This window comes from Macaca nemestrina, chromosome 2 (genome assembly GCF_043159975.1).
Source record: "Macaca nemestrina isolate mMacNem1 chromosome 2, mMacNem.hap1, whole genome shotgun sequence".
NCBI classification, from domain to species: domain Eukaryota; kingdom Metazoa; phylum Chordata; class Mammalia; order Primates; family Cercopithecidae; genus Macaca; species Macaca nemestrina.
Window position 1 is genome coordinate 132726697 of NC_092126.1, and position 26320 is coordinate 132753016.

Sequence of the window (26320 nt, forward strand, 5' to 3'; positions counted from 1 at the left end):
ATATCCTCATCTGGGGATAAGACCATTTTTCTTGCACAGTTGTAGGGAGAATGAGGCGGTAATGTATGCCTGTAACCCACTGTTTATGGTGAGAGGCCAAAAATGGCAGCTCGCTTTCTTCTTACCTTGGTAGATTTCTTTAATCCTGGCATAATCTGTCTTCATATTCTTTTAGTTTCTAAAACTGGCCAAGCTTATCCTGGCTTTACAGCCTTGGCGAACGTTATATGTCATTCTCTTAAACCCTAGAGAGCTTCTATTCTGTTTGCTTAATTGTATCTTCTCTTACCAATCCTCAAGTCTAAGTTTAAACATCACTTTTCCGAAGGGGCCCATTGTGTCCCTCCGGTGTCAGCTATAGCTCCCACCCCTCTCACCACACTTGGCTTTCATAGGATTGCCATGTTAGCTTACTGAGAGAGGTTACTTCTTTTTCTCCCCTATTGGCCTGTAAGCTTCAGGAAAGCAGGGCCCATTGTGTCCCCACTGACTAGTACAGTGACTGACTGCCACATAGTTGGCATCCTAATATTTGTTGGACACATGGTTTTTCTTTTTTTTTTCTTTTGAGACAGAGTCTCGCTCTGTCACTGGGGCTGGAGTGCAGTGGCATAATCTTGGCTCACTGCAAACTCTGCCTCCTGGGTTCAAGTGATTCTCCTGCCTCAGCCTTCCGAGTAGCTGGGATTACAGGTGCATGCCACTGCGCCCGCCTAATTTTTGTATTTTTAGTAGAGATGGGGTTTCACCATGTTGGCCAGGCTGGTCTTGAACTCCTGACCTCAAGTGATCCACCCACCTTGGCCTCCCAAAGTGCTGGAATTACAGGCATGAGCCACCACACCTAGGTACAGTATATTTAATGATCCTGGTTCCCTCCAAATCATTAGAAGTCAAAACATATTTCCAGATGCCCCACAGGGTGTGGTACAGTCCCAGTTGAAAAATCATGGATCTTTTAAACCTTAGGTACTTCACATGAATGTTATAACCATTCAAGAAGAGAAAATTACATGAAACTCGGAAGCTAGGTGAACTCCCATCCCCCTCCTAGTCCCAGCATACTATTCTTGCCAAGGCTTCTGATATTCAAAAGCAAAAGGAAATAGAATGTGTTTGTGCCTGTTTTAATGTTAAGAAGAGCAATCAGTTAAGTATTGCCAAAATGGATCTTTCGCATACTTCCTATTTTCTTTTGCAGAGGTGACAGATTCTCCCTGAATCATCAAAGGCAGAAAAGGATGAAAGTGGTGTAAAGACACTCTGATGGTGGGCTCAGATTCCAATCTGAGATTAATCTCAGATGCACTCCTTCCAAAGAGAATCCAGGTGAAGCCCACAGGTCCATACATCTGATAGGGCTGAATTTTGAAAGGGCTTCTCAAGGGCATTGGAGAAGAGCATTTCATAATTCACATTATCACACTGCCCCTGAACAATTCAAAATGGGGAAGGATCAATAGATACTTACAGTGCCACTGATCAATACTTAGTTTATTATGGTTATCTGTGATTTTAACAAGTATATTCACGAGTATAAGACATTTTATTGACTACAAAACAATTTAAGAAATGTACTTGATCCACTAGAAATAAATACTGTACTTGATCCACTAGCAATCAATAATTCAGCCCAGTGGACAACACCCGAGACTGGGTAGTTTCCTAGGTAAGGGTTATTTTGACCTGTGCTTGGACTGACTTAGCCCTTCTACCACTAGTAAATGAAAGAAAATTATGACTGTTATCTTTAAGAAGTAACAATGAGCAAGAAGAACTGGGCTTAGCATGTATTCATTCGATTTTCATTAATCCATTTAAAAAGTTATGTTGACTACTTTCACTCTTCCTATGGAGAAGTTGTTCCTGGATAGCATTCATGGAATGAGGAATTCATAGTTTAGTATTTGGAGTTTGCCAACTCAGGATTTACTTCCTGCTTTTCTCCTAATAGTGGTAAATTACATGACCTTTCTAATTCTCAGATTCTTTCTCTGTAAAATGGAGATTAGCTAGCACTATATACCCCATTAGGCTGTTGTGGGGATTAAATGAGAAAATACATATAAAGCACTTTTAAACACCAGCCTGGAGTACATTGAACTAGAATTCAACAAATACCAACTTGTTTTTGCAGCAGGACATACTTTCTTTTTTCTACTCCAAAGTGGCACAAGGATGGGGGTGGAAGGCATGGAGAGTAGTAGAAAAGACCCAGGGAGGTCCAGAGGAGGGGCACATGAAAAGACAGAAACAGGACATGGTGGCTCACACATGTAATCCCAGCACTCTGGGAGTCTGAGGAGGGCAGATCAGTTGAGGTCAGGAGTTCAACACCAGCATGGCCAACATGGTGAAAACTCATCTCTACTAAAAATACAAAAGTTAGCCATGTATGGTGGTGCACACCTGCAATCTCAGCTACTTAGGAGGCTGAGGCAGGAGAATTGCTTGAACCCGGGAGGCAGAGGTTGTAGTGAGCTGAGAGCATGCTACTGCACTCCAGCCTTTGCCACAGAGCAAGACTCCATCTTAAAAAAAAAAAAAAAAAAAAGAAGAAGAACAAGAAGAAAAGAGAGAAACAGGACATAAGAGGCTCACTAAACTTTTGAGCTGAAAAAGGAGTTAAGTTTTTCATTACCTTCTGGGCTTTGTGTACATGTCAAAAGATTTTCTCTTTGGAAATGGACTGTGTCTCCATGCCCTGTGAGATAACAGAGGACAACTATTGGCTTGTCTTGACAAGCATGGATGAAGCACCTCCCTTGACATAACACCAAGTCAGTGCTTAGTAAAGGGTGGTCTGTTACGTGGGGCAAGGTTAGTACAGAAATTGAGAGCTGGTGTTGAGAAACTTTGATTGCAATTTGACAGAGTAGTTTTATGTCTGTTGAATCTAATAATAAATAGGGATGTGTATTTTATGTTTTTTCAATTGTCTAATTTATCTTTTTCTGAATTAGCTTTTCTCCTCTAGTAATTTGCTTTCCATTTTACTTTATAAAACTATAGGTACACAATGGATTGGAAATTTTAAAAATTGGTCTTTCACTACTGATAGTTAGAGAAGCACTACTCTAGGAAATAATCTAAACTTGCCTATTGTACTGAAGAAAGTCATTCTTCCAGTTCTGGAAGCTCTTTAAGGACTCTCACATTTGTGGAAACTCTTTAGTCTGAGCCTTTGTTCCTAAGAACAGACCAAACTAATAGTTTAAAACAATTCTGGAATCTTTATTTCTTATAATATTTAAGCTTTTGTGAATACAAGGAAGAATTTTGAAAAATTTTCTCAAATGTTGAAAAATAGACAAATATCAAGGAAGGTGAGGCAATTTAAAAAATCCACCTTGCTAAATAAACATACATCTTTATGAGGTAGTTCAGTATGTCTTGATACAGAGGCCTAAGATATATTAGGCAAAAAACAAAACAAACAAAAAAACTAAGTTGTAAAACTGTACTTGTAATATGCTGGACTTTTAAAAAGTTGCTATATGCATAAAAAAAAATCCAAACAAATATACAGTAAATTAACTATCATATCTGAGAGTTAGTCTAATGGGCACGATTATGTTTTTGTTATGTACTATTTTGGTTTTGCATTTAAAATGTTTACCATGAGTATATGGTATTTTGTAATAAAAAAGAGGAAACTTACATGTTGAATAATGTACTCTTGTCACTTTTTGGCTTTTAATAAATAATGTAGTTTAATTGGTTTAACACCAATGTGGTTGAGAAATGTTTTTCAAAAGAGACGAAGAAATCCATGCAATAGGATTGCTGAGCTTCCATTTCTTTCTTCCTTTTTTTTTTCCCCTCTTGAGACAAGGTCTGGCTCTATTGCCCAGGCTGGAATGCCGTGACACAATTCTGGCTCACTGCAACCTCCGCCTCCTAGGCTCAAGCCGTCCTCACAGCTCAGTCTCCCAAGTAGCTGAGATTATAGGCACACATCACTACAACTGGCTAATATTTGTATTTTCATAGAGATGGGGTTTCACCATGTTGCCCAGGCTGGTCTTGAACTCTTGAGCTCAAGCAATCCTCCCACCTCGGCCTCCCAAAGTGCTGGGATTACAGGTGTGAGCCACCATGCCTGGCCCTGAGCTTCCATTTCTATACCATCTTTTCCTCTTTGGGAGCCAAGTGATACTTGCCCTTTCAAGGCATACTTGCAATTGTAATCATACCATTTCTGGAACAGAAAAATGTTATTTTATGCAAGATACATGTATGGAAATACTAAGGTCTCCCTATATTTCATTTCCACTCCCTTCTCTGCATTATGTAGGATTAAAGGATGTCAGAGAACTAATTTCTTGAATTTAGAAGACCTGTTTGCCAGTCTGTGAAATGAGTATAAATTACCTGCTACAAATAAACAACATTCCCAAGATGAAAAAACCTAAAAATTCTCATCAGTCATCCTCAGTGAGACAAACTACTGTATTTCATCAATTCTAAGGCAACTTTATTGTAAGACACAGCATTATTTTTAATGTACTATTAAGAAAAAACTGCCAATTCAAGTAGAATATGCCATCAATCAAAAGATGAACCCTGTTTTCAAATGTAAATATTTAAAAATGTACAACCTGGAATAAAATATGGTAATACTATAACTAAAAATCCGAAATCTTGCCCAGTATGATTACTCAAAGTAGAACACTGCAACCTGCTTCACATGAAGCCCTGACATAAATGGAAGAATACGTAAACATTTTCAGTAGCACACCTTTCGTTTATTGACCTATGTAAAAAAAATAATAGGTCTTGAAAAGTCAGAACAATAAAAGAATATGCAAAAGGGTTATTTCTGTTTCTAGAAGGCTATACAAATATGCAAAAAAGGAATAAGTTATTTTTTTTGCTTGTTTTTCCAAAAATTTTCCCTAAACTTCATTTCTAATTATACAAATGACTAAGGACCAGTTTAACAAATCATTTTTATGTATATATTACATGCTTTGGAATATAGATAGAAAATGTTCCAAAAAGTTGTTCAGAAACTTTTCTATTCACAATATGAACAAGAAACTTGTATAAAAGAGGGAGGAAAGGAGCACCTTTTATGGAATTTTGAAACAAAGATGACAAAAAAGATCAAACTGGAATATGGAAATAATTTGCTTTAAAAAACAAACAAACAAAACCCTACAATAAACCATAGCTAATTAGTTCTTCCCAGGAAAGTATGAGGTAGTTTTAGCCTCATAATTAAATCCACTGCAGCTTGGAGTTTTTTGTCGTTGTCGCTGTTGTTGTTTTTTAACGTTAACCTTGTTTTTGTCACTTGGTGACTTGGAACTACTTGTGGAATTCAGACTTGTTTAATTTTCTAATGTTCACCATTTTAAGGCACGCAATTCATCTAAAATGACGTGGCTTTTTTTTTTTCTGTTGTTTTGGATGCCTTCTGTATCATCTTAAAATACTTTTTCAAACTGATAATTATAAAAACTTTCCATATTAAGTCTGCCACTTCAATTGACAGCCAAGTTGGAGAATTACCAGCCAGAACAATAGCTCATCATGCAATTAGTGGAGAAAGGAAAAAGGAGCTCAATGATATTGTACCTTAAAACATTCTCCAAGCAGACTTTGTCAGTTATTCAGTGGGCTGCTTCATTTTCCCCAATCTGCTACCATAAGTTATATTACAGGATGCTATGGTAATAAGTTTTTCCAGAACCCATTTTATGGTACTTATGAAAAACACCGCTCTTTATAATATCCTAAAAAACATTTACACTCATTCAGAACTTCATGAAAATCCAGCTTCAAGTAATTTTCCAATACTGTCTAAATTGTCCATGTCTGTGTAGAAAGAGCATGTTATTCTTTGTCAGCTCGCGAATTCAAACTCTGTGAGGTGAGCAGTGACTCCGGAGCTTCCGGTTCCCCTTTTCTCATCCTGCTGAATTGTGCTCTGAGATTTCCCCTGTCTTTATTGCCATGGGACATCCTGAACGCCCTTTCATGGTTTTGAGGTTTGCCTTTAACATCTTTTATTCCCTTAAAAAGTGCTTGCTATTGATGAAGGCTTCACACTGAGTCCTCTCTTGGCAGTACTTCAACACGTGGGCAGACCCTGCACTTAGGTTAGTGCCTAGAGTTTGAAAGGCCAAATCCTCCTTCAGGGGCTTTGTGGGGCTTCGTGTGTGATTCACTGATTCACTTCCAGGGCAACTAAGTCTTCTCTTCAACCTTTGATGTCTTTAGGTTTCTAAAACGAACATCCTCTCGGAAGACGAATACGATTTGCAAGGCACACTAGTGTGAGGACGCAGTGCTTGGTCAAGAGGTCCAACTGCAGTTCAGACTAATGTTCCAGGCTTTGAATCTTCATGCCAAAAGAGTCTCTGCTCACTACTCTCCAGGTTGTCTTCCAGCCGGTTTCCATCTGTACCATCCAGTTGACTGATTTCTGTGTATTGTCTATTAAAGAAAACCAGAAAAGTTACTACTTGTGGCCATATTTTTGTCCCCACAGCACAAAGACTACTACATTTAAAGAAGTTAGTAGGAAGCACTATTAAGAAAAATTTCCCAAAATGTAGAGATAAGGCAAAGGAGAAGGATGACTGCATGTTCTTTCAATGTCAAACCGGAGCATTGTTTAACAGGCCCATAAAAAGGATTATTTAATTCTCTGGAAAGATACCTTTGTTTAACTTGTATTTACCATTGATCAGGACCCAGATTGTATTAAGTTACATGTTAACTTGTAGATTTTTGTCTCAAAGCAATACAAATAACTTGTCTAGTAAAAAAGATTATGGTTACAGTTTTATTGCCCTATAGGATATTAACTGGTTTTGTATCTCATTTGGTAGTCTTTTCCAACTTTCTCTCTTTCAGTGTCTTGAATTCTCTTTGAACCAGCTTTATCATTCTGCTAGTTCACTTATCAATGAGTTCAATAAATCTTTGGCCCATGCCCATTTTTATTTGTGTGACAGTTATATTTTTAACGTTTTAAAAATTATATTGTGACAATCACATTTTAAGTATTCTTCAAATTAAGGGAATATGCTAGATGCTTTCCTCAGGGACAAAATAATACATTCAGAAGGTGGCAGGGGCACGTAGGGACATACATGATATCCCTAGGGCTTATGGGTCAGGCATAATTGGAAGTGATCCAGGAAACAGCATCACATTAAAAAATCATAGGCATATTTAGATGGCCATTCCAAGTGAGAGCATCCTATCATACAAACCATTCTGATAAGCAAAACTGCATTATTGTCACGGTAGGTTAAGAGAGATTAGATGGTTAGTTGATTTCTTTTATATTTTACATTCCAAAGTATTTTAGTAAAGGTGATTTTTTTTTTAAAGTCTTTGGAAGAAGAGCTTTGGAAATAAAGGTTTTTAGTGTTTTCATGTAACATAAAAAACAAAGGCAGATTTCATAATTTCACACATCAGTCAGTGCAAGCAAAACTCCTGCTATGCAAGAAGCAACACACAGATTAAAGGTACTGTACTTACTACAGCTGGCTACACTTAGCAAAAGAGAATTTACAACTGATCTCATTTCTGGAGACACAACCATTCTTGGGGATAGAAGCCCTTGGTTTTGCCTAGTAATAGAGTTAGATAGGAAAGGAGAAAGGGAATGGAAAATAGGAGGTGAAAGAAAAAAAGTTATTTGGAAATACAGTTTGCAGCAGTAGAGCCAAGAATTTCACTGTATTATGTACTAGGTAGCTTCAACATTTCTACTTTGGAAAGTTTATGCTAATGACAATTATGCCAATTGTACTAGAAAAAAAATTTATTGGTAAAAATTAGTACCTTCCTATAATTTTAAGACCTGGATACTCTAGGGCAAAGGATCTTTAAATAATATACACTTTATTTTAAAAAACAACAAAACACTAATATATTGCTATGCATTTCAAATCTTTGGCTTAAGGGAAAAATCTAGTTTTTCATTTTTATCTTAAAACCTAATTCCCTCTTATTTTAAAAATCATGTTTTCATAAAAACAATGTACAGAATTTTAGAGCAAATTTCTAAAGCTTTATGAATGATTGTTACTATCCTTGCCTTGTTAATAGGTTAAGTTAAATTGATCAGACTGTATCCTAAAAAGAACCCTAAATAAACAAATGGATGGGAATAAGCACTTCCGTATCTCTGTGGCCATAAGAGCAAAGTGGCAAATCTTTCTGGAAAGCAAGAGCTTTAAAAAATACACTTTTCAATTTAATCCACTAACTCTAGTTATTGGAATGTATCCTATGAAAATAATCTGGGATTCAGACACATATTTTGGACAAAGATGTTAACAGCTGCAATACTGGGCTGGGCGCCATGGTTCACTCCTGTAATCCTAGCACTTTGGGAGGCCAAGGCGGGCAGATCACGAGGTCAGGAGTTCGAGACCAGTCTGGCCAACATGGCAAAACCCCGTCTCTATTAAAAATACAAAAATTAGCCAGACATGGTGGTACGTGCCTGTAATCTCAGCTACTTGGGAGGCTCAGGCAGTAGAATCACTTGAACCTGGGTGGCAGAGGTTGCAGTGAGCTGAGATCACACCACTGCACTCCAACCCGGGCAACACAACAAGGCTCCATCTTGGGAAAGAAAAAAAGTAAAAATGGCTGCCGTACTTTAATAAGAAAAAGAAAAATCTAAAAGCCTCTCAAAAAAAAAAACTTCAAAAAATGAGGAGCTGCTAAGTAAATTAGGGTTCATTTGAGGGGAATATCATCTTAGTCATATAAAATAAGGTTTAAAGAGTTTTAAAACACATGGGAACATGGTTATGTTATGATGTTAAGTTTTTTAAAACACGGAGATGTAGGATTTCATGTACAACATAAGATATAAAACTGTATGTACAATATCATTCCATGTTACGTGGACAGAGAAAAATGGGGAAAATATGCCAAAATGTTAAGAGCTGCTATCTCTGGATAGTGGAATTATGGCTAATTTATTTCCTACTTATTTATCTCTTTATTATAAAATTTCCACCATGAGCTCATATATGCATACGCATACACAAACAAACAATAGGGATTTTTAAATAGCTTCTAATTTCCTGTATGTTATGCCCCCTGTGATCCCCTATCAAGCCATCTTGGGCTGTCTGTTACATATGAGCAGACTTTGTAAAAACAGATTTTCTCTAAAAATGCTTAACACTCCCTGAGTCCAATGACAGTAGTGTTAAGGATATTAGAACTGCGTAATGCACCAAAAACTGTATTATCATTTCTGAGTCAACAAAAAGACAAGTAAAATTACACAAACATGAAAATAATTTGCAAATATATTATTAAAAAATGGTTAGAACTAAACTGAAAAGGTTCGGTTCAAATTTTAGACCAGTCATGTTGGTTCTTGCTCCTAACTCATTTTCAAACATTATTTACAGAAGTCCAAGCTATGTGACATCTTCTGAAGTATATTTTCATTACAATTCTATTTTGAGTATACCCTTTGTTTAGCTGAGACAATTGGCTTAATATTTCAAGCCAAGAAAAACTCCCACTGAATGTGGAGGAAAAAAAAAAAATAAGGCATTTGGGCCTGAATATTTCCAATTTGCTTGTAACAGTGAGTGCCTTGATAAGAAACTGCTAAATTCTCAAATTTACCAGCATAGAAACCTTTATAAGTTGTAGCCTGTATAAGTCTTCTGTGCCTGAAGCAATATGACTTAAAGGAATCAAAATTACACATTCTAAAAAAACAGAAAATGTCCTACTTCTTGGTACCATGGGTGTGGATTATCTTTTGTGGGAAAGTAAAAGGGACAAATGACCTCTTCAAACTTAATTCCTATGGATAACAAGAATTTTTTTAAAAAGTAATTCAGAGTCTGCAATTAAAAAAAAATCAGTTTTAACAAATTGCTGTTGTACATTTCCTCTAATGTTTACAAAGAACTACTTTTACAGACAAACAGGACAGCTGGCTGTGTCTGTTGCTTCATAACAAACATAGGATCAGATAAAAAGGCAGCAAATGTTTGAAATCCAGCCTACCAACTGTCTAAGGAACCTTGGTACGAACAGCCTTTCCTGGAGTAGAGAGATTATTCCTGCAAGGTTTCAAAAGAGACTTAAATGGACTTATCACTAATAGGATTTCAAGTACCATAATTTTTTTAAAAAGCTTCAGACTCAGAATTCAATGTACAGACTAAAGAACAGAATGCGTTAGATGAGGGGTTAGCAAACTTTTTCTTAAAGGCCAGATATTTTTGGCTTTGGTGTCTGTGCAAGTAGTTCTTTGTAAACATTAGAGGAAATATACAAGAATTCAATGTAATACTGAAGAACAGGGTCAAATTTGAATGAGTTAGATTAGGGGTTAGCAAACTTTTTCTTAAAGGCCAGATATTTTTGGCTTTGGTGTCTGTGCAAGTAGTTCTTTGTAAACATTAGAGGAAATATACAAGAATTCAATGTAATACTGAAGAACAGGGTCAAATTTGAATGAGTTAGATTAGGGGTTAGCAAACTTTTTCTTAAAGGCCAGACACTTTTTGGCTGTGGTGGCCAGATATTTTGGGCTTTGGTGCAGCTACTGAGCTCTGCCCTCATAGTGCAAAAACAGCCACAGAGAACGTGTAAGTGAATGAGTGTGGCTATTCTCCAATGAAACGTTATTTACCAAAACAGGTGGCAGCTGGATTTGGCCCACAGGCCATAGTTTGCCAACCCCTGAACTAGATTATCTGACGTTTGTAAATTAGGATCCTTGAATTCTTTTGAACTGGAACAGGCTCCTAGGATTTTCAAGCACCGCCTCCTCACCTGCTTGGAGAGGGTAAAGGATTATAGACATTGCCATAGCAGCTGGTATAAGAAGAATGTGCTGGAGTCTCATAATCCGACAGCCCTATGGTTAACTGGGTCCTCCAGTTCCCAGAAGCATTTGTAGAAGACACTGGAAATAAAAATGGAAAAAGATAAAATTAATGGAGATATTAAAAGTGAAAAATTGTTAAGGTCATTCAGATGAACACTGCAATCAGCTTTGTCAGAGCAGAGATTTAAGAGGGTTTGAAGTAACAGAGTTCCTATTCCAATTTAGTGAATTCCTGGCTATGTGACCTTAGGCAAGTAGTTTATCCTCTTTAAGCCTCAGTTTCCTCATGTATAGAGTAGGGATAATAATATTAATATATTCTGTATGGGTATGATACCAGGATTAAAGTAATTATGAAAATCTTTAGCACTATACTTGATACAGAGTAAGCACTCAATAAATGATAACTATTAATATTATTGAGAATAAGATTAATTGAAAGATAAATTTGTCAATTCAAAAAATAATTTAGGTTGGGGTCAGGCGCAGTGGCTCAAGCCTGTAATCCCAGCACTTTGGCAGGCCGAGGCGGGAGGACTACTTGAAGCTAAGAGTTCTAGACCAGTCTGGCCAATATGGTGAAACCCTGTCTCTACCAAAAAATACAAAAATTAGCCGGGCATGGTGGTGCATGGCTATAATCCCAGCGACTTAGGAGACTGAGACAGGAGAATTGCTTGAGCCCAGGAAGTGGAAATTGCAGTGAACCAAGATCACGCCACTGTACTCCAGCCTTGGTGACAGAGTGAGACTCTGTCTCAAAATAAATAAATAAATAAAAATAATAAAAATCATTTTAGGTCAGGTTCAGTGGCAAAAGCCTGTAATCCCAACACTTTGGGAAGTCAAGGTGGGAGGATCGCTTGAGCCCCTGAGTTCAAGGCCAGCCTCAGCAACATGGCAAAACCCCATCTCTGCGAAAAATACAAAAATTAGCCTGGCGTGGTGGTGCACACCTGTAGTCCCAGCTACTTGGGAAGCTGACACGGGAGATCACTCAAGCCTGGGAAGTCAAGGCTACAGTGAGCCATGTTTGCACCACTGCACTCCAGCCTGGGCCACCAAGCGAGATCCTATCCCCAAAAATAAAATAATAATAATACATAAATAATTTTTAAAATAACTGGAAAGACAAGCAAGAAGACAATTCTCATATATTGCGAGAATCTTCCCATTCATGCTATGGTGTTATAAAGGTGAGATGATGATTCTGGGTTTGTCAGAGGCCTTGGAGGAAATGTGTTCCATAAGTTGACGTATTGAGACTTGACTATTCTTCAGCCAAAGATAACACTGGCCACTAGCAAGATCAAGGCTATTTTTTGTCTTAAAAAAGTGTGTGTATGGGGCGTGGGGTCGGGGAGGCGAGGTGGTAACTAGCACAGGAAGGAATTCAGGAAGAAGGGATTTAGTTCTACAGAAGAACTGAACTGGAACAAGACAAGGGCATAATTTGGGAGCAAAGCTCAACAAATGCCTCATCACTGGGTGTTTGTTGTCCTCTCTATAAAACCAGTTCTGCTCCATGCCTAGGATGGACAAGGTAACCACAACGCCAATGATGCTCGTCCAAGACTCAGAAACCAGCACTGCTCTTTTCCATCTCTTTTCCTTTTCCTGTTTCTGGCTTCAGACCTACTCCTCTTCTCTCTCATCCCCACAAAGTGCCTGTGATCACTATAGGACAAACACATTTCAAAACTCATCTGTGGCCCTGCATGTCATGAGGTTTTGACTAACTGATGTAACACTCTCAGTTTGAGCTTCCAAGCCATTTCTGAACTGTAAATCAGAGGCTCTGAGCCTTGGTGGTTAAGATGTCAGAGCTAGGGGGCTGGGTGTGATGGCTCACGGTTGTAATCCCAGCACTTTGGGATGCGGAGGTGGAAAGATCACTTGCGGCTAGGGGTTGGAGACCAGCCTGGGAAACAGAGCCCAGTCTCTACAAAAAAAATAAAATCAGCCAGGCATGGTGGTGCGTACTTGTAGTCCTAGCTACTTGGGAGGCTGAGGCGGGAGGATCTTGAGCCAAGGAGTTTGAGACTGAGTGAGTTATAATGGTGTCACTGCACTCCAACGTGGTTGACAGACTGAGACTCTGCCTCTTTAAAAAAGAAAAGAAAAAAAAAAAAAAAGCTGAGCTAGGAGAGATCCCCACCCCACCACTCAGTAGCTTCTGGACTTGGGTTATTTAAATTCTGTAGCCAGAGTTGCCTAAGCTGCAAAATTAGGATAGTAACAATAAGCATAACAATAGCAATCACTATATAGAACTGTTGCATACATTAAATAGGAGACTGCATGTAATGTGCTGAATGTGCATGGCATCTAGTAAGCTGCCAACAAATAGTAGTTGTCATTACTAAAACTGAGTCCACCGAGAGAGCCTTCAGGTGGCTGGAAGGGACTACAAACCTAGGACTAATCTAGCAAATAACTGGAAATTTATCTCTCCATGAGAATGATGCCTGCCTGTTGTAATACATTTCTGCAGTTATAAAGTGGAGACAGAAATGAGGGGAAATCCAGAAGGGATTTCTGGGAGTACTGATTCCATCCCTGTAGTTCTTTAAAGAGTGATGCCTTTTGGTCTGTGGGGCCACATCTTGCTACTGTCAGCAAAGCTCACACCAGGTCTGAAACAGGAAGCTTCACTTCCATCTCACCTTTACTAAGCTAACAGTCAGGAATGTTGAGGTTCCTCAGTTACACCTGCTTCCCCTGGGTGCCACCCCAGTCCCGTGCTGCAGTGACCATCCACACGCATCTCAGCCCTCCTTGCTTGGTTTTTCCCTTGTAGTACTCTGCCCATCCTGCCCAGGTTTGACCTATGAAACTTTCTCACATCTTGAACTTTAAGAGGAAGAAAGCTGTTTTCTAGGTCAGAGCCATAAATAAGAAATAATTACAGAAGCCCTTTCATATGTTAGATGTGGTAATAGATGGGACATCCCTAGTAGAAGTCCAAAGTCCTGCACAAATAGGAGAAAACTTGAACCCAAATAGAAATCTCCATGGAAACGCCTCTTGTCAACAAGTATATGAAACTTTTTTTTTACAGGTGTAGTTTTCACTTGACTATTATGCAATGACTCAGGAATCCTTATACTATGTCTCACTAAGGTGTCATGCTAATAAGGGAGAAGGCGAGACTCGCGACCTATAGGTTTTCTGGCAGTTTGAGAATTTCTCGGAGTTTTAAATCATTTCTCAGAGTTTTAAAATTGCTTAATTTTTAAACATTCTTCTGGCTGCTGACTCTGAGTTCATCGTGACCAGGAACTAGTTCAACACTGGGTCCTCCACATTTTGAATGTGCCTGCTAATTTGCTGAATAAATAAAACCATACACAGAGCCTCCCCTATGTTCTATTTCTCTACTTAAAGTACCTAGCACAACTGGGAGTAGGCAGGAAGTCCTCCACAAATGTTAGCAGAGTTAGGGGCCAAAGTCAATATCAAGGGTAAAAAGGAAACATCTCTAATCAAAATTATCTTTGAAAATCCCTTAAGTCAACCATAACATAGGTATATATGAATAGTGAATTACAATGTGCGTGGCCAGGTACTGTGGCTCTTGCATGTAATCCCAATACTTTGGGAGGCCAAGGCAGGAGGGTTGCTTGAGGCCAGGAGTTTGAGACCAGACTGGGCAACATAGCAAGACCCGACCTAAGCCCTGTTTCTACCAAAAAAAAAAAAAAAAAAAAAAGCAAATTACTTAGAACAGGGCTTAATCAATGCCAGGTCCTATCAGGATTCTCATGAGCCTTATGCAGGCACCTGAGCATTCAAAACAGTCCTTAGATGATTGAATCTTGGTGGTGAACAACGATGGATGTATAATTCTAATGTTTTCTGCTTAACTGAGGGTTTATTCTTTAAAAATATCAAACCTCAATGACGTGAACATATTTAAGAGATGTGCCTGTCAATGTAAATCCTAAAAAGATAAAGCAAGTGAAACCCCTAACACATTCCAGCCCGGGCAACAGAGCGAGACTCTGTCTCAAAAAAAAAAAACCAACAACAAAAAAAAAACCTAACACAGGGCAGCACAGAGAGCAAGTGCTCAATCAATATTTGCTGGATTTGAATCTACAGTTTGCTTCATTAGACTCGTGTACCGAGTTCTTTGGAGAGCTGGAAAGAACTGTTTTTAAGTTGGAAATTCTTATTGTGGGGTTCTACCACTGAATGGTTGCCACTCTTTTGACCTTGGGTACTGGTCTCATGATCCGTGAAGCGGTTCTGGGTGGGCAGGAAACATGATGTAAATAAAATCCAGGTGTCGTGTGTTTTTACAGTATTCTCACCTGAAGAGTAGGAGGATGCACGACTGCTTGGAGAACAAGGTACCTGCAGCCCCGCAAACCCCAGGCATCTCTGTGATCCCCTGTCTGAGTCAAAGCTGGTCTGCAGGTTGTGCCCCTGATCCTTCTGCCCAGTGGCCCGCTGGTACCAGCCACGCAAGTGCTCGGCGACTAAGGCCTTGTGGATGTTTTTGGTGATGTGCTCCGATTTTGAGGCAGCCTTTCTTGGCAGCCGGAGAGTTGCATATGGGTTATGGGGTACCCGGTCAACCTCATCTTCGTGAAAGGATCTGCTGTAGTCCCTCTGGCGCTCATATCCATAGTGGGCTGAGGACCGGTAGGAAGGGTTGACACTATACTGTCCCTCGGTGTCATTCTCATAGACATAACTACCACTGTAATAAAAGTCACACTCTGCATAGGGCGTGTACCCGGCAATGTAGTAACTGGAAGACGGTGGCTCCTGACTCTTTGAGTAGACACCATTCCTCAAACTATCCTTTTGTGCTAGGTTGGGCATGCTTCCTGAATTTGAAGTAGAAACATTCTGTTTCTTTGACCTCCTCCGACCCCTGGTGCGAGTGTCCAGGGTCTGGGTGGTGTAATAGGGGCCTGTAACTGGTGTCACACAGTAATACTCCGTGCTTGATTGGCTTGTATAAGAAGACCCGTCATCGAGGATTTCTGTGCTGCTGCTTCTTTGGGATTTGGAGAGGGAGAAAAATGGCTTATCGCTGTCCATCTCGGAGAGCAGGTGGGACTGGGACTCCAGGCTTCCACTCCGCTGGCGGCAGTGCTGAGAGGAAGATTCAGGTCTGAAAGAGGAGAAGGCAAATTTGTCAACACCAAGAAGAAAAGGAGGACCCAAATAGGAAAAAAGAATACCATGCTGAAAGACTGAACAGCTCGTGAATCGCAATAGGACTTTGAAGGTTGCCAAAGCTGACGGCACAACAGAACCCATTTGTTCACCAAATCTATTGGCTCACACGTAAATTCATTACCATAGTCAAAATGAGAAAACAACCAGGTTCTGTTAGTTCCACAAGCGAAATCCTTCCTTAAGGGTAGGGAAAGACATAGACTGAGGATGCACAGTTTGCATCAGAGCCTGGAAAAAACAAAAACAAAACCAAAAAAAAACCCAACGTGTCTTTGGAGGGTCCTGTCTTCCTAGAGGATAGGAAGACATGGTACATTCAAGTGCAGGTCAGGGGTGTCTGGGCTGAGTCATGGCACTGCTATTTCCCAGCTGTATGAGCTCAGTCCAGATATTTAACCTCTCTGAATCTTGCTTACTGTTTTGTAAGATGACGATGAAAACAATATCTAATATCTACCTCACAAAAGGCTTGCTGTAGGGACTAAATAATCCAGTGCATATAAAACATTTAGCACAGCACTCACAAACATTTCCAAATGGTGCTATTGTTACTAACTTCATCCTCACCATTGAATAATGAATGGTAATATGTGACTGGGGAAATTAAGGTACTAAAAATCTAATGTATATTTGAACAAGTCAAATACATTTTCTTTGCCAACATATTCGAAACCATAAGTTAGCAGAAAATGTAAAACCATAAAACAAGGTCCTGCTATAGAAAGTCACTTGAAATGATTAAAAAACACAACAAAGCAAGACAGAACCTCAAAGCAAAAATCAACACAGCTAAAGCAATGAGAATGAAGCTCTCTTACTCCAAGTGGCTGCTGCTGTAGGCGTTTCGGGTAAGAACTGGCGTGGTGGGCATGCTTCGTCCGCCCTGGGGCCGCCTCTCCAGAGTTTTGTAAGGGCTGCTGTGTGTCGACAGCATTTCTCTGTGATGAGAAAAAGAATTCAGGAAATGATGAGTCTCTCAACATCTCTGGAAAACTTGTCATAAGCAGATAGGAAACTTACTAGAAGCCCAAGGAAAGGGAAAATAGGGAGAAAGATAGGAAGGGCGTCTTTGTGGTTCACTAAACCACCAGGGCACTTCCTGGTCTGTTCTAGATGAGTTTTAGGGGAAGCATATATGGTCTGACTTTCTGAGTCACAAATATGTAGGGAAAGAAAGGACTTTTAATAAAGAGTACACTGAATAAAAAGACTCAAAGCAACTAGAGCTGTTTATGTAGGCACTTGAACATTCAAAACAGTCCTTAGATGATCAAATCTTGGTGGTGAACAGGGATGGATGTATAATTCAGTTCACTCCTTTTTTGTAAACAGTCTAGAATACTAAATAGTTATTGGCTTTGTGGGCCAGATGGTGTCTATAGCGACTACTCAACTCTGCCATTGCAGTGCAAAAGCAGCCATGGATAATATGTAAGAGAATGGGTGTGGCCGTGTTCCAAGAAAATGATCTATGGATGCTAAATTTCATATCATTTTTACATGTCATAAAATATTGCTTTTGATCCCCCCACCATCAGCTACCTAAAAATATAAAAACCATTATTAGCTCATGGGCTACACAAAAACAGCAGGACGGATTTGGCCACTGGGCTGTTGTTTGCTGGTCCCTGGACTAAGAGCAACATCCTTAAATCACTATGTCTACTTCCCAGCACAGTGACAACACAATTTGAAGTTATTTTTTTCTTTTTTCTTTTTTTTTGAGATGGAGTCTCGCTCTATCCCCCAGGTTGGAGTGCAGTGGCGCGATCTCAGCTCACCGCAAGCTCTGCCCCCTGGGTTCATGCCATTCTCCTGCCTCAGCCTCCTGAGTAGCTGGGACTATAGGCACCTGCCACCACACTTGGCTAATTTTTTTTGTATTTTTAGTTAAGACAGGGATTCACCATGTTAGCCAGGATGGAAGTTAATTTTTTTTAACTAAAAGTAATTTTGATCAAATTTTACTTACTACAAAAGCAAGTCTAAGTTCATTGGAGAAAACTTTAAAAATACAGAAAAAAAGAAAAATTTAAATGTCTATAATCTTTTTTTAGATGGAGTCTCACTCTGTCACCCAGACCTGAGGAGAGTGGCGTAATCTTGGCTCACTGCAACCTCCAGCTCCTGGGTTCAAGTGATCCTCCCACCTCAGCCTCCCAAGTAGCTGGAATTACAGGTGTGCACCACCATGCCTGGCTAATCTTTTGTTTGTTTGTTTTTGTATTTTTAGTAGAGACGGGGTTTCACCATGTTGGCCAGGCTGTTTTCGAACTCCTGACCTCAAGTAATCTGCACCGCTCAGCCTCCCAAAGTGCTGGGATTATAGGCGCTCTGAGCCACCGCCTATATAATCTGATACCTTATATATAGCCAGTCAACACTAACTGTTTACAGATTATTTTTCCTAAGCACATAAACTTATAAGCATGTATCTATATATAAACATATGTATTTATTTTTTAACAAGAAAACATGAGATTTACTATATATTCTTTTTCAACACTCATTTTTTAAAAAGTTAAGTTGTATCTAACATTTTATGTTGCTTAATATTTGTCTACAGTGTTATTTTAATGACTGCATAGCATTTTATTGTATGGATTTACCATAATTATGTACTTTGTTTTCAATTTGCCATTAGTGTAAGCAAGGTTATAATGAGTATCCTACATGTAGTTAGTTGATTTGGTAGTAAAATTCCTAAATGAAATTGCTGGATCAAAGAGCAAGTCCATCGTAAGTGACTGGAGATGTGGGTACAATAATTTTTAAGACAATGATTCCCAGCTATAATTCTTCCTTTTGCTGAAATAGCTTTGTTTTCCCTAACATAAGAAGCTCACTTGTCTCATGTTATCCAACAGGACTTTCTGCAGTGATGAAAATGTTCTGTGTCTGTTCTGACCAATATGATAGCCACTAGCCACATGTGGTTGCTGAGCATTTGAATTGTGGCTAGCATGACTGAGGAACCAAATTTTAAATTTTATTTACTTTTAATTAAACTGGCTAGCACAGCTGTAGCTCCTTGGATCTCTTACCATTTCAGGCAAAAGTTCCTAAATGCGAATTCACAAACTGGGCTGATATGTGATAAAGTTTTCACTGGCCTTTAACAAATTAGAAATACAACAATGTGGCCAGGTGCGGTGGCTCACACCTGTAATCACAGCACTTTGGGAGGCCGACGTGGGCGGATCACGAGGTCAGGAGATCAAGACCATCCTGGCTAATACAGTGAAACATCGTCTCTACTAAAAATACAAAAAAATCAGCCGGGCAGGGTGGCGGGTGCCTGTAGTCCCAGCTACTCGGGAGCCAGAGGCAGGAGAATGGCATGAACCTGGGAGGCGGAGCTTGCAGTGAGCTGAGATCGCACCACTGCACTCCAGCCTGGGTGGCTGAGTGAGACTCCATCTCAAAAAATAAAAAAAAAACATAAAATAAAATAAAATAAATAAAATAAAATAGAAATATAACAATGTGTAGGTTATATTTTCATAAGTCACAATTTATCCAACTTGAATAATCTAATAATCTACCTTGATTTTGAGAATAATTTCCTTTATTTAAATTTTTTTTATTTTTATTTTTGGCCCTTGTAGAGCAAATACTTCCCATCTTTGCTGAGATGCGGTATAACATATTCAGTGAAATCAGATCGCAAGCTTTGGATCCTGCCAAGTTCTAGGCTACCGAGGTTCAAACCTTGATTCCCATGTTTACTAGCTGATGAACCCAAAGAAGTTATTCATGGTCCCTGGCCCTCAGTGTGCTTATCTGTAAAGGGTAATGACAGTAGTAACACTATCAGGGTTGTCATGAAGTTTAAATTCATTAATAAATTACCTAGGAAAAACATAAACAGTATCTGGGACACAGTAAGTACTCAATAGTGGCCAGCACTTTGCAAGGCCGAAGTGGGCGGATCACCTGAGGTCAGGAGTTCAAGACCATCCTGGCCAACATGATGAAACTCTATCTCTACTAAAAATACAAAAATTAGCCAGGTGTGGTGGCGGGCGTCTGAGTCCCAAATACTTGGGAGGCTGAGGGGGGAGAATCGTTTGAACCCGAAAGGCAAAGGTTGCAGTGAGCCAAGATGGCGCCACTGCACTCCAGCCTGGGCGACAGAGCGAGACTCTGTCTTGGGGGAAAAAAAAAAAAAGTAAGTGCTCAATAGAAATGTTATATGGGCCGGGCGCGGTGGCTCAAGCCTGTAATCCCAGCACTTTGGGAGGCCGAGACGGGCGGATCATAAGGTCAGGAGATCGAGACCATCCTGGCTAATACGGTGAAACCCCGTCTCTACTAAAAAATACAAAAAAAAAAAAAACTAGCCGGGCGAAGTGGCGGGTGCCTGTAGTCCCAGCTACTCGGGAGGCTGAGGCAGGAAAATGGTGTGAACCCGGGAGGAGGAGCTTGCAGTGAGCTGAGATCTGGCCACTGCACTCCAGCCTGGGTGACAGAGCAAGACTCCGTCTCAAAAAAAAAAAAAAAAAAGAAATGTTATATGAAGTTAATATAACATGAAATTAACATTACATTAAGTGAAATGGTAACTTCATTTGATTAGTATTACTACAACAATGATAGTTAATATATTTTTGATATAAAAATGTCATTTATTTCATGGATTCATGGTGCTATTTGTTTGAATGTTTCTTTTGTTTTCTTTTTCTTTTCTTTTCCTTTTTTTTTTTCTGAGACAGCATCTTGCTCTGTTGCCCAGGCTGGGGTGCAGTGACACGATCATAGTTCACTTCAATCGTGAAATCCTGGGCTCAAGCAATCCTCCTGCCTCAGTCTCCCAAGTAGCTAGGACTAGGTATGCAACACCACATCTGGCTAATTGAAAAAAAAATTTTTGGGCTGGGCACAGTGGCTCATGCCTGTAATCCCAGCACTTTGGGAGACTGAGGTGGTTGGATCACCTGGGGTCAGGAGTTCAAGACCAGCCTGGCCAACATGGTGAGACCCTGTCTCTACTAAAAATATAAAAATTAGCCAGGTGTGGTGGCACGTGCCTGTAATCCCAGTTACTTGGGAGGCTGAGGTGGAAGAATTGCTTGAACCCACGAGGCAGAGGTTGCAGTGAGCTGAGATTACACCACTGCACTCCAGCCTGAGTGACACAAAGAGACTCTGTCTATAAAATTTTTAGAGATGGGGCTTCATTAGGTTGCCCAGACTGGTAGTCTCCAACTCTTGAGCTCAAGTGATCCTCCCAAAGTGCTGGGATTATAGGTATGAGCTGCCACACTCAACCTGTTGGAAAATTTCTTTTTAGGCAAAGCAAACAGCTGGTAACTGTTTGTTTTTTAAGGATTGACCCATACAGCCAAATTCTGGGAACCACTGGCCTGTCATGTTTCTAAAACCTGGTCTCACTGCCCTGATAATGTTTACCTGAGATATCTGGGAAAATGCGTGGATTATGTATTTTACAGATTATGAGTTTAAGTTCCATGTGTATTTGCAGGACTGGAAATCAGTCCTGCTACTTGGTTTGGCAGAGTGGACTTAATTTCCTTAGACCAGTGACTATGAAACTGAACTGTGGACAGTATGTCCAAATCCAGATGATAATTAATGTCCCTATAAGTTAATATAGATCAAATAGACTTTAAAGTCAAGGAAATGGTCAAATGCATTTTAAAAGACTTATTAAAAACATTTTCATTTGCTGTGAACAACAAATAACTGGGTCAGTTTCTATGCCCCAGTTTTATAAGATAACATCTTTTGGAAGCATAAATAAAAACATGTAAAAATGTATCAACCATACATTGCATTTTGGAGGAAAAATTTCCTAGCTGTGAGGCATTAACCTTACTGACGATACGACCTCTCACCTGGACTGCCTGGTATCCACAAACTGTTCATTGATGGACGACTTTCTGAAATGTATTCGCTCAATACCAAGAGACTTGGGGGGAAGAATTCTTGGAGAATGAGGTACTGAACTTGATCGCTGCCCAGCAAGAGTGAAGGCGTCACTGGCTATAATAAGTAAATGGGGGAATGAAAAAATAAGTAGGCCAATTAATAGGTAAATAAATATCTTGCCAACATCTCAAAAAAGAAATTGGAAGATTTAGTGAATAAAATGTTCTTCCAAAGATGATATTTTTAGAAGATCATAACTTTCAAGAAGTTAATTTTTATATTTTATACACCAGAAAAAATGAAATTACTGAACACTCTTCTGGGACCTGAACCATCTTTTGCCAAATTCAACAGGTGTCATTCTGAGTGAGTAAAGCACTCAAGGGGAATGGGTAATACCGCAGCTTTTAAAAAGCTATGTTAAAGAAAACTTCCGGTGTGAACCAAGGGGAAGTTGGCCTGGATCATTTTTGTTCACCTTTACTTTTAAAGTTTTTAGGCCTCTTTGGCCAAAGGCTTATCCTGTCATTGAAAGTAAGGAAACTGACTTACGCTGCATCATTAGAGGTTTGTTATGTTTCCCACTGATATTTACATTTTCAAAGAGGGGTGGCAAGCATGACCAAACATCAGCTCACAGGAAGAATTCTGCAGTGGTGAAATTTTATGCACCATAAAACTTGGGGAAGATAAAGCGGTGTGGGGGTGGTTTCCTGGAATTCAAGTCATACCACAGAGATAGCCAACTCAATCATGATTAAGTACAAGAGATGACAAAGAAATACTCTATTAGTTGATAGTAAACCCATTCTATAATGAAATGTATTAAATGGCTGGACACGGTGGCTCATGCCTGTAATCCCAGCACTTTGGGAGGCTGAGGCAGGCGGATCACCTGAGGTCAGGAGTTCGAGACTAGCCTGACCAACATGGTGAAACCCCATCTCTACTAAAAATGCAAAAAGTAGCCGGGCGTGGTGGCTAATGCCTGTAATCCCAGCTACTAGGGAGGCTGAGGCAGGAGAATTGCTTGAACCTGGGAGGCGGAGGTTGCAGTGAGCTGAGGTCGCGCCATTGCACCACTCCAGCCTAGGCAACAAGAGCGAAACTCCGTCTCAAAAAAAAAAAAAAAAAAAAGAAAGAAAAGAAAAGAAATATATTGAACAAATACAGGCCATTACGATCAATGCAGCCTGCCCCTATGAAACAACAAAATGACAGGTAGCCCAATGTCTAACTGTGCCTTTCTTCCTAAGTAAAATAAACTTTCCTTTATCTAGAATATGAAAGTTTATTTCATATTGTAAAACATACAATGATTTTATTTCATATTGTGATGAACACAGTGATAAAGTGTGCAATCTAATATCCTGGTTTTTATCCAGATACATAACATGTCACCATTGGGAGAAGCTGGGTGAAGGAGTCTTTCTATTAATCATGAAGCTCTCCATGAGTCTATGATTACTTCAAAATAAAAAGTTAAGAAACACTTTAGAGAGCCTTAAAGTCCTTACTGAGAGACTTAGATACTCCTGTGAGGGCATTCTGATTTCCTGAGGTCATGTGATTTTTGTGGTCCTGTCATTAATACTGAGTTAACCTGAGTAGGTGTTAATCATACACTTCCTTTCCCAACCATTTTGCATAAATGTAAGTTAGTTTATTCTACTTCTTCTCAAAAGAAAAACAAATAGGCCTTACTTAACTAAGAGCATTATCTTAATTATTTCAGAATATCTCACATTGTTAAACCAAAAAAGGAAGAGCCACTTACGATCATCAAAGGTGGTGGTGTCAGACAAAGAGCTACTCTCTGAGGGGATTATGTCTTCTGTGAATAAAAATAACTGCCTTTAGTGCAATTGTGCATTTATACAATTAGAGGGGGCTGAGAGAAACAATTTTCAGTGGAGTGCATTTTATTTTCATTTCAATAAATGTAATTAATTACAGTACATTAAGAATAATTAACTACCGTAGCAAGAATGGACTCATATACTAATAAAAATCAAAACATTTTACATATGGTACAAATATTACATTAGATTATTTCTTAAAATGGAACAGACTTCAAAGGAGTGCTGGTTTTAAACTAGTTTTCAGTGTTTCTTCTACACTGGAAGAAAACTTTACCTACATATTTAGTGCTTACGACCAACAAACTGGAAAGAAAAATCATGCCATTCTTATCATAAATGCTAAATGTTAAATAAAACACATCTGAATCCTCATTTGAGAATCTACTCTTAATATAACTTGGCTTTCGACCCCTCCCTGAAAGAAAGGGCTTTTTTTTTTTTTTTTTCTTGTTTGTTTTTAGGACAGGGTCTCATTCTGTTGCCCAGACTGGAGTGCAATGGTGCGATCATGGCTCACTGCAGCCTCAACCTCCTGCGCTTAAGCAATCCTCCCACCTCAGCCTTCTGAGTAGCTGAAATTACAGGTACACAGCACCACGCTTGGCTAATTTTTTGGATTTTTAGTAAAGATAGGGTATCACCTTTTGTCCAGGCTGGTCTTGAACTTCTGGGCTCAAGCGATCTGCCTGCCTAGGCCTCCGAAAGTACTGGGATTAAAGGTGTGAATCACTATGACTGGCCAAGCTTTTCAACAGGTTTCTCAACAGTGGCACTACTGACATTTTGAACTGGATAATCCTCTGTCCTGGGGAACTGTCCTGTGCATTATAGGATTTCCAGCCTCCCTGGTTGAGAACCACTGAATTAGGTTTAAGTCTTGGTTTTGCCATTTATCGACTATGAGACTTTGGGCAAATTAATCTGTATCACCTGGCTCAACCCCACAATAGGGATAACAGCAGTATCTATCACATAGTGCTGGGGTGAGGCGTTAGAATAACAGATGTAAAGCCCCTAGCCCAGCTCCCAGCATTACATGACAAATGCTCAGTAAATGTTAGCTAGACTTAAATCTTTAGTTACCTAGACACTGCGTTCTGGTTGGCAATGGCCATAACACTCTGACTATTGCTGGTATCCATCAACTGTTAAAGAACATGGCCAGGCATGGTAGCTCATGCCTGTAATCTCAGCACTTCGAGAGGCCGAGGTTGGCGGATGACTGGAGGTCAGGAATTTGAGACCAGCCTGGCCAACACAGTGAAACACTGTCTCTACTAAAAATGCAAAAATTAGCTAAGCATGGTGGTGCATGCCTGTAACCCCAGCTATTTGGGAGGCTGAGGCAGAAGAACTGCTTGAACCTGGGAGGCAGAGGTTGCAGTGAGCCAAGATCATGCCACTGCACTCCAACCTGGGCAGCAGATAGAGCTCTGTCTCAAAACAAAACAAAACAAAACAAAAAACAATAAAAAAAAAATACCCACAAACATATTCAGTAAAGATAAGTATCTCACATGCATTGATCTGCATTTGCAAATCATTCCATATTCAATTGAGTGCTTTGGCACAAAGTTCTAGGCAAATATAATCCTTCAATGTAAAATTCAAAACCATTATGAAGGGAAGCTCTCCAATCAATCTCTAATGTTAAGCTGTATCAGAGACAAGTGAACTCTCTCTATTAGACGCACAGTGGAGCTTGAAGGCAAGGTGCCAGTATAGTCAGCTGTCAGGCATACTTTCACTGTAAAGGAGAACATTTGAATTTTGCACAGTTTGAGGATGAATGGGCCATAGCAAATGGTCATGAAGTTAAGCACAATGCTAATAACCCATATCTGTAGGTCCAGAAATTAACGATCCCCAAGGCCACCTGGATTTCACGTTCAGTCAAAGCTACTCTACATTCTCCAGCTGTAGTGGACTAACACTTGTGTGTTGATGCTGTGCATTCCCTTTCCAAAGGCAACGTCTGCTTTGTAAATCATTTGCTCTACACCCAAGTATATTCTAAACTCACTTACCTTATTTCATCAAATCTAAGATATATATTTTAAATACCAGTAAAAAATAAATTAATTGAAAAAGTACTGCCAAGTATGATTGTAACACACCATCTAGTGTGTTAAGAACTATCCCAAGGCTGGGCGTGGTGGCTCACACCTGCAATCCCAGCACTTTGGGAGGCTGAGGCGGGAGGATTGCTTGAGCTCAGGAGTTTGAGACCCGCCTGGGCAACACAGTGAATCCCCATGTCTACAAAACATTAGCCGGGCATGGTGGTGTGCGCCTATAGTCCCAGCTACTAGGGAGGCTGAGGTAGGAGGATCACCTGAGCCCAGGAAGTCGAGGCTACAGTGAGGTTTGATGGTAGCACTGCACTCCAGCTTGGGCCACAGAGAGAGATTCTGTCTCAAAAACAAAAACGAAAGCAAACAAACAAAAAAAACAAAACTATCCCAATTTCCTAGATGTTAAAATGTAAAGGAAAAAAACTCTCAGAATCAAAAAAATACAATCA

General features: G+C 39.6%; 1 protein-coding gene across 5 annotated transcripts in view; it reads right to left on the reverse strand.

Annotated features, from left to right (window-relative positions):
• Nucleotides 1-547: 547 nt before the first annotated feature.
• The window catches only part of LOC105483959 (FERM domain containing 4B), a 364588-nt gene continuing 338815 nt past the window's right edge, over nt 548-26320 (reverse strand). For 4 of the 5 annotated variants that reach the window (XM_071092071.1, XM_071092068.1, XM_071092070.1 and 1 more), the window contains 7 exons: nt 23712-23768; nt 21901-22048; nt 16861-16980; nt 15163-15974; nt 10792-10924; nt 7504-7595; nt 548-6444 (listed from right to left, as the gene is read on the reverse strand). In XM_071092071.1, coding sequence (XP_070948172.1) covers nt 6329-6444; nt 7504-7595; nt 10792-10924; nt 15163-15974; nt 16861-16980; nt 21901-22048; nt 23712-23768 — 1478 coding nt within the window. In that variant the 3' untranslated portion in view covers nt 548-6328. The remainder of the gene's footprint in view (nt 6445-7503; nt 7596-10791; nt 10925-15162; nt 15975-16860; nt 16981-21900; nt 22049-23711; nt 23769-26320) is intronic. The other variant, XM_071092069.1, reaches the window with a different exon arrangement.